The 9,620-nt window shown below is 43.3% G+C and overlaps 1 protein-coding gene across 1 annotated transcript in view; it reads left to right on the plus strand.

The window, feature by feature from the left end:
- Positions 1–1,662, plus strand: part of LOC308079041 (dual specificity tyrosine-phosphorylation-regulated kinase 2-like) — a gene marked incomplete at both ends in the record, with an annotated part of 1,695 nt that extends 33 nt beyond the window's left edge. Inside the window, one exon of the mRNA XM_080420378.1 lies at positions 1–1,662. This exon is cut by the window's left edge and continues 33 nt beyond it. Within this exon, the coding sequence (XP_080276504.1) occupies positions 1–1,662 (1,662 nt within the window).
- Between the last annotated feature and the right edge of the window lie 7,958 nt (positions 1,663–9,620).

The following is a 9,620-nucleotide window of genomic DNA, read 5'->3' on the forward strand; positions in this document are numbered from 1 at the left end:
CTGAAGTTGAAGCACGTATACTTAGACCACAGTTACAACCATAACATCAAACCCGTTACCATAGCATTAGCAACCACCCACAACACCGGCACCATTGGTCAGTCACAGGGTAAACCCGCGCCCGTGTCCAGCCAGTCCAAGGAGTCCAGCAGGGACAGCGCAGGCTACACTAAGGTCTCCTGCGGCGACTCGTCTGGCTCCCAGGGAACTGGGAATGGAGGCAGCGGCGCGCGCGTGGGCGTCACCGTCAACAAGTATGTCAATCCTCTGACTCCTGAACAGGCCCTGAGGCGGTTCCGTTCCCAGATGACTCCCCTGGAGCAGACGGAGGTAGAGTCCTACCCGGACATCTACTTCCTGGGAATCAACGCCAAGAAGAGGCCCACCGCCGCCGGCGGTAACAACAACTGTGGATACGATGACGAAGAAGCTCACTACGTCCATGTCACACATGACCACCTGGCCTACCGCTATGAGTTCCTCAAGGTGATCGGTAAGGGCAGCTTCAGTCAGGTGGCCAAGGTGTATGACCACAAGCTGCATCAGTACGTGGCCCTGAAGATGGTTCGCAACAAGAAGCACTTCCACCGGCAGGCGCAGGAGGAGATCCGCATCCTGGAGTACCTGCGCAAGCAGGACCACAACGGCACCATGAACGTGGTGCGTCTTCTGGAGACCTTCATGTTCCGCAACCACATCTGCATGACGTTCGAGCTGCTGAGCATGAACCTGTACGAGCTCATCAAGTCAATCAAGTTCCAGGGCTTCAGTCTGCTGGTTGTCAAGAAGTTCGCCCACTCCATCCTGCAGTGTCTGGAGGCGCTAAGCAGACACAAGATCATCCATTGTGACCTGAAGCCTGATAACATCCAGCTCAAGCAGCAGGGACACAGTAGCATAAAAGTGATTGACTTTGGCTCCAGCTGTTTTGAAAACCAGCCGGTCTACACTTACATTCAGTCTCGTTACTACCGCGCCCCGGAGGTGATCCTCGGCTCGCGCTACGGCCTGTCCATCGACATGTGGAGCTTCGGCTGCATCCTGGCCGAGCTGCTGACGGGTTACCCTCTGTTCGCCGGCGAGGACGAAGGCGACCAGCTGGCCTGTGTCATGGAGCTGCTGGGCATTCCTCCGCAAAAAGTCCTGGAGCAGGCCAAGCGGGCAAAGAACTTCATCAACTCCAAGGGCTACCCGCGCTACTGCAGCGTCAGTACGCTGTCCACAGGGAACACCGTGCTCACGGGGTCCCGCTCCCGCCAGGGCAAGACGAGAGGCCCCCCGGGGAGCAAGGACTGGAGCGTTGCACTCAAGGGCTGTGAGGATCCCACCTTTATTGACTTCATAAAGAAATGTCTGGACTGGGACCCCTCGAGACGCCTCACGCCCAGCCAAGCACTCAGGCACCCCTGGCTGTACCACCAACTGCCCGGGGCCAACAAGAGCCAGGGGGCCCCCATGGTGAAGAGGTTCCCTGAGCATCACGGCGCCCCCTGCTTCAAGCCACAGGTCCCCTCCTCCGTTCAGGCTGAGGAGGGCACTAACATGTTCCCCATGTCGCAGTGTGACGCTCGTCCTGCCTGGTCTATGAATAAACGTCGGCGCGATGAAGGCGAGGAGAGCAAGAAGTCGGAATACTTTGGGCGGCAGTGTCTCAGGAGGTAAAGCCACAGCCTGGCAACCGGAAGGTTCCCGGCTTGATCCCCCCCAGCTCCTCCTGGCCTCATGTCGAAGTGTCCTTGAGCAAGACCAGTGTCTTGGGCTAACTGCAAGACCGGTGTTCGCAACGAGCAGGCTGTGCCTGGCATGGTTGCCTCCACCGTCGGCGTGTGAGTGGGTGATGCGCATTGTAAAGTAGTTTGGATCAAGTGGCAGAAATGCAGCCTATTTACTTACTAATCTGTCAAAGGACTTCAACAGCTCCGGCTGGCCCCAGAGGTGCAACCATTATTTACTTTACTCCAGATGACCACTAGGCTATGGACTAGCTCACCCCTTTAGAATTGCGGTGCCCAGTCACCATTGGCCTTTAACACTTATTTTTTCCCCGGGCCTTTAACTCTAATTAAGTGCGTATCTGTGGCCCTCTTGTGTTTTGCAAGTGTTTTGTACTTCACTTATGTAACATTTAGTTTTCTTTGTCTTATGTCTTTTGCTGTTAAATTATTTATCTGACTTTGGACGACCATGGTCATTTTAAATGTGCTTTATAAATAAAGTTTGAGTCGAGATAGATACAGTGAAGAGAGAGACTTGAAACTATGGCAGTTTTTTTTGTTTTATTGTACTCTTAATTAAAACATTTTCGGACACATTAGGTGCACACACATATGATAGACACACACATTAGATCAGAGTTTTTGGACTCTTAGTGACTGTGTTCACCAAAGCATTTTTTCCTGTTTTTAATTGTTTTCAATTGGAGCGTTCTATTTACGCCTATATTCTGCACTACGCTTTCACATTCCGGGCACCGAACGTTGAACTATTTTCAACTCTGGGCGCTTGGAAGCGTTTTTAGGAGAACGCTTTGCGTTTTTGTTTTCATTGCGTGTTTTCGCTTTACTTACGCTTTGGTGGACATACGGGTGATTACACCCTGATGGGATCCCAGGTCTTCAGAGCAGGTGCGGCGGAACAGCTGGTTGGAGGGTTGATGTTTTCATCCTCTCAGGCCATCGTTGTTCATGCGGGTTTAAGATGTCGACCATCGTGCCTGTCCCCAGGCATTCCAAGTTAACGCTGGTCTGAACGCTGGAGACCTGCTGTCACCCACCGCATCAGAAAATTTGAGGCGTTGTTGGTGAGGGACTTCATTTGTTCCTTGTTGCCTGCCACGCTGGACACATTGCAATTTGCATAATCATCAAAAGAATCAACGGAATCAGGAATAACCGTTGTGGGGACTAACAGCTCGTCCTTCAACACAAGAGTCCATGCCTTTTGTACTTTTGCACTTTTTTGAGTACACATCCAATGCACTGACACTCATCGATAGTCCCTGTACCCCGCGTGTGGCCAGCTCTAAATATACATGGTCTGGTCTATTATTTCCCCACTGTCTCGAGTGGCCACGATCAGGCAGCTACCGTACCGTGCCAGGTGGAATCCAAGGTTTTCATGGATCATCAAAGACACTTACAACCCCCATGCCACAATCTGTTGTGGCTTCTGCCGTCAGGCAGGCGATACCTCATAGCAGTGGTTTTCAACCAGTGGTCCCCCTCAGAATCATTTTAACCACTTGGCTTTGGCTATTCAAAAATAGCAGATATACAAGCTCATAGTGCCGCACTATGAGCTTGTATATCTGCTATTTTTGAAAAACCTTGAAAAAGTGTGCATATCGTATTTATATTTTTTTAAAGCGAAAATGTACTGATATCTTTGCTTCTGGGGGGTCCCTGGCACAAAACATTTTCAGACGGGGGTCTGCGGGTCAAATGTATGTCAATTTAGGGGTCCATGGCATCATACTTCTGACTTCTGTCAGCCTTACAGTACATGCTCTCATTACATTGGCACCTCTCACCTCATGCCCTCCAGTCCCCCACATGTCATAGATACTGTAGTTGATATATCTGATATCTGCTTCTACATGATGTCTTGTATTCGTGCCAGAGAGTGAGGTACTCTACCTTTTGTACTTTTGCACCTTTTTGAGTACACACCTTGTGCTGTATAATTTACGTTTTGCTTTAATATGTGTTTTCCCCCACTCTTCTTATTTCATTGTAATTGTAATGTGTGGGTAGTTTGTACAAAAACAATAATTCCACCCACTATATTAAACCTATAAACTTGTGATGTAACAAATAAGAGAAGTTAAAAGGCAGGCGATATTCTACATGACATGCAGCAAAATGCCTGGATTCTAACTGGGGTCAGCTGTCGGACGGACTGTCCTTATTTAAATGGCAGGCCTTTTACTCACTCTGGTTACTCTCCCCTTTATTTATTTATTTATTTATCAGCTCAATCTGTTGCACTCTCTTTATTCTTAATTTTTTATTGTCCTCACAACTTTGGTACGCAGCCTCGCTCCACCACAGTTTCATCTAAAGCTTCATCATTCATACTTTAAAATGTTAATCTTCGGAAATAAGCCATGCCTTTTTGCATTGTTTGGAAATCTTTACTTTTTGGAATATTTAACATTAAAAACAAATAATAGTAATAATAATAATCGACACCAGTGGTTCTCAAACCTTTTCATGTCAAGGACCCCCAAGTTGCCCGCGGACCCCCATTTGAAAAGATATGCCAGGGACCCCCATAAGAGAATTATTTTACGGCTCTAGCAGTGATTCTCAAACATTTAAATTTCAAGGACCCCCCAGTTTGATATGCATTAGGCTACGGACCCCCATTTAATGGTATTTATATCTCTACTGTGACCCCAATTTATATTGTAAAATCAATGTTAATTTAACTCTGAGAGTGTACAAATGGAACCAAATGGACCCGTTAGGGTCCATTTGGTTCCATTTGTACACTCTTAGAGTTACAGACCCATTAGGGTCCATTTGGTTCCTAACTATCTATCATTTAGCTGCGGACCCCCTGGAACTCTCTCAAGGACCCCTGGGGGTCCCCGGACCCCACTTTGAGAACCAATGATCGACACTGTGTCCCGTCTGCCTCGACGAGCCAGGCCCACGGAACCACCAACGGCCCGATCGCCGCTGCAACTTGAACCGCGTCATGACGAGACAACCAGCCCCGCAGAATCCTCGGTCGTTTCGCCGCGCGTTCGGTTGAGATCCAGGTCGACTGAGATGAATAACTCTCGGTCGTCGTCAGGGACCCCGTACTCAAAGCTTACGATCCACTCGTTTTTATGGCAATGATGTCCATGAACTACAATAAAGATGGCGGCGCCTTCTTTAGTCTCTGTGTTGCGCCGTCAGCCTTCAAATAACTTTACTGACATTGTCAACCGCTCTGTGTCGTACCTGACACCAGGGTCTACATTTCTCAATGGAAGAGTATTGGAGACTCACCTCCAACCACTGCTGATGTGTTAGTTATATTGTAGTAACGTACTCTACCTTACAGATTGGTAAAAACAACATTTTTATTCATTAATAAGTCCTGGATTGCAGTTTTAAAACTATACACTTCCTCAAACCAGAAAGTGGATTAAATTGGCCGTAAATTTAGGAGGCTCCTGATGAGGTTGAGTCAGTGTGTCCGTCTTCACAGATGCTCTTGCTTTTCTTCGTTTTCCTCCGTTTCTTCTCTGAAGCCCCTTCTTGCTGCGTTGCTCCTTTTGACAAGTGAGAGAGTGAGTCTGAAACCTACAGAGTGACAGAGCATCTAGACGTTCTAAAAACAAAATACAAATCACTGCTGCCAATGTGAATGAGCCATTAGAGGACAATACTACCATCAATAGGTTGCTTATTCACAGTTTTGGTCATATATCGTACGTAAACATTGACCAGTGTCCCTGTCGTGGCTTTATGTTTTTTATTTCATGTTTAAGTTGTTTTCCTAAGTTTATAAACCGTTGCATTTAAATATCATTTGTAAATATTTTCTAATGGGCTTCCTATGTTTTGTAAAAAAAATAAACAGTAATGTCAAGTATAGACAGTTTATAAATATTATTTTTCTTTTTCAGTTTGGTGTTTGATTTCAGTTTAGTTTTAGTTAGTTTTCTAAGTGCAAAAGTAGTTTTAGTTGTAGGAATCAACTAGTTTTAGTTTAGTTATTGTTTAGTTGTAGTCTTAATTTAGTTTTTCAGGTATGAGGAAAGCCTTGATTTATAGAAGCTTGAAATGGTTAGGATGGAAAGAATGAAGGCATTAGTTTTGCATTTTTCATTTGGCTTCTTTTTCCTTTTTTCTACTTGACTTTTTATTTTAATTTCAGTTAACAATTTTTTTTTTGCCCTTTTTGGTTTTAGTTTTTGTTAACTTAACCCTGGGATATGGTGAGTTATAGTCAATGGGCTTCCTCATCACGCTGAGGGAGGCTTGACGCTGAAACGCATCCAAGCGTATTTTTAATTCAAAGTACCTGAAGGACATTTATGTGAGTGCTGGCAATTTGTTCTTGACATAGTCAATGGGCTAAACCAGGGTTGGGCAACTTTGATGATGGAGAGGGCCAATTAATGCCGTACTTCGCCATTCTATGTCACACAAAAGTAGCAAAAATAGCCCATCTACAAGCTCAAAACGCGTCGCAACGCGTTTTGAGCTCACAGATGGAGATCACAGATGGTCAAGATCAACCTCAAGCAACACCACACTGTGTCATTTTTTTATCAGGTTATGAGGATCTCACCAATTCATTATGAATTAGTTATTGAATCACGTTCATTCAGTCATTCATATATTCAGTCAGTCTAGGACTAATCTTCTCTCGGGAACAAATGGCGCGTACGGTTTCAACTACTTGGCTACAGAAACATGACAGTGTATTTACTCAAACACTTTAGACTGGATTCCGGCTCAGTTTCAAAACCTGACCAAATATATTTTATTTCATCTTAAAAAGCTACACTTCAAGGACAACTTAGGGTTTTTTTTACGACAAGGGTTATTTTATTTGTAATGATAATTAAACTATGAGTGTTAAAATGTATTCATTTATTGCTTTCTATCATTTCTGTGATTTTTAACTGGGTGGGGGCATTCAGGTAATTGGTAAAGATGCAATTGTTTTACACAATAAGCTGGCTATTTTTGTCTCTGCAAGGGCGAAGGCATGGAGGTCAGGGCAGAACCTCTGTCCCAAATTTTTCACATTGTCCTGCTGCTCCTGTTAGCACCACCAGGAGGCCAATTGTTTCAAAACACATTTTTTGTTTTTTCTCCTACAGATTTTGTCCAAACATCACGCAAATTGGTACACATTATCTCTATAGTCATGTGATCAATACAGATTTTTCATATTCCATCCTTATTGGCTAAGATTGGCTTCCAAAGTTTGCATGTGGCCCGTTTTGTACAAAATGCCTCAAATCATGAACGTAGCGTCCGATTGCTGTGAAACTTTGCACACACATCCCCACTAGGCCAAGGAATAAATGTCACAGAATCCAAGGGAAAGAATATGTTGATTGTATGACCTACTGTACAGTTCAAGAGTTATACCAAAATGTGACATTTCAGGAAATGTGAAAAAGTGGAGCAAGTGTTCCAATGGATCCAATGTAGTTATTATTAATAATCAAGTGCTTATTAAGTTCTTTTCATTGGTTCAATAGAAATAAAAAAACAACACATACACTTAACTTCTTACCGAATACCAAAAATAGCAGATATACAAGCAGATATGTTTTGAGCTTGTAGACCGGCTATTTTTGCTACTTTTTTGTGACACTAGTAGATTGACGAAGTAGGGCATTCATACATGAAAAAAAAACATAAAATGATGAAATATGGAGATTGGAGATAAGAGGTTTCTGCCTGAAAGCAACATTATATTGTCTGACTTGAACTCAGAATGATCTTTGACAATCGGTACAGTACAGTAGCCTACAGCATGCGTTTTTTTAATTTTTTATTGATTCATGTAGAGTCACTTAACTTCTTATGAAACCTCACTTAACACAGGCCTTTAGCACTGTTCTGTGACAGTGACCATTGTCATCCAGCTCCTTATCTGATTTAATCATAATCAAGCAACCCTCTCAACACTCTCATGTACTCTGCTGTTGACTGCAGGCCACAGGTCAGAGCTGTGGCCCTTTACAATGTGCATATAATTGTACCTTTTCGATTAAAACTCAGTTCATACAATCTTAACTAAGCAGGTAAAATACACACATTATAATTGGCAATGATTATACTGGAAGGCCCGGATCATTCTACAACCATGATAAAAAACGTTTAATGTGTTGTAAAACTGAATGTCATGAAACCTTTCAAATAGTTCAAATTGCTGATCTACAAGCTACAGTACGTTTCAATTATAAACGCTATGCAGTGTAATCAGTGGTGTAAAGTAACTAAGTACATTTATTCAAGTACTGTACACAATTTTGAGGTACTTTTACTTTACTGGAGTATTTCCAAATGTCTATACTTTTACTTCTACTCCACTACATCTCAGAGGCAAATATTGTACTTTTACTCCACTACAATTATGTCTTTCAAAGCGAACATTTTTAACTCAAATCTTTGCTTCTGGGGGAGTACAGTAAAACAAAAAAAACACTTATGTTGCTAAAATATCAGTGGTTCTCAAACTTTTTTCATGTCAAGGACCCCCAAAATGACGTGTATGTCATGCCTGTATGTCACGTTTTGCGATATCTTCTGTTAAGCACTTTGTGACTCTGCTCTTAAAAGGTGCTATACAAATAAAAGGTTATTATTATCATTATCAGTGGTGGAAAGTAACGCACAATAAAGTACATTTACTTAAGTACAATTTTGAGGAATTTGTACTTTACTTGAGTATTTCCAATTTCCAATACTTTTACTTCTACTCCACTACATCTCGGATCCAAATATTGTACTTTTACTCCACTACATGTATTTGAAAACTTTAGTTACTTGTTACTTTGTAGATTTTGGTTATTATCACAAAACATACATTAACCACTTCAGCCCTCTATACATTTCGACCATTTGAAAATAGCCGATCTACAAGCTCACAATGCGTCGCGATGCGACGCATTGTGAGCTTGTAGTACTCTACTTTTGGTACTTTAAGTACATTTTGATGCCAATACTTTTGTACTTTTACTCAAATACATTTTGAATTCCGGACTCTTACTTGTAACAGAGTATTTCTATATTGCAGTATTGATACTTTTACTTAAGTAAAACCTTTGAGCACTTTTTCCGCCACTGAACATAACAACAACCCCCCCCCCACTTTACTCCACTCCCTCCTGTTTGTCTGTTTAAAATGTAACCCCACCTGAAACCCCTGATGAACCAATCAGCTGAGAAGTCGTGACAGATGACACGCCCCCCTCTGTTCAATCACAGTCTGGTGTGGATGTACTTAAGAGAGAAAGAACAAGCGAGTAAGCCAGAGGACGCACGAAGGTATCAACATGGCTAACGAAGGTATCAACATGACTAAAAAAGACTCAAAGAAATTAGAACCCGGAGCAGCATGGTTACACGCAGTGACAGATGAATTTAACAAAAGTCCTTTGGCAACAAATGCTACTTTCAGCTTCATCCTCATGGGACTGGAGAGGCTCGTGGAGACGCAGTTCGAGTGTCCTTGTAGTAAGAAACATTGGATCAACGCGTTGTCTTCGTCTATGCTATTCATCATTCCTGCCGTCATGGCCTTTCTCCTGATGCTTTGCACTAAGATCAAGGTCAAAGGGAGCATATGGAGCCACATGTGCTCCAGCGTCGTCCCCTCCATCATTTGGCTTATCATACTGTTCCTCGACGGGCGCTACTTTACCTGTGCCATGACAACCTGGGAAGGTAGATTTGTGAATCTTAAAGATACGACTCCGCAGAAATGGTGTGAGCCACTTCAAAATGTGACCTGTTCCCACAAGAATAAGGACCTCTCAAACGAAAAATGCATGCTCCAATCACAGACGTTCTTCGTAGAATCACAGGTAAGGACCTCTATCCCGTTAGAGTTATGCAGTGGTGTAAAGTAACTAAGTACATTTACTCAAGTACTGT

Source organism: Gymnoscopelus braueri (assembly GCF_963280865.1).
Source record: "Gymnoscopelus braueri genome assembly, chromosome: 22".
Lineage (NCBI taxonomy): Eukaryota > Metazoa > Chordata > Actinopteri > Myctophiformes > Myctophidae > Gymnoscopelus > Gymnoscopelus braueri.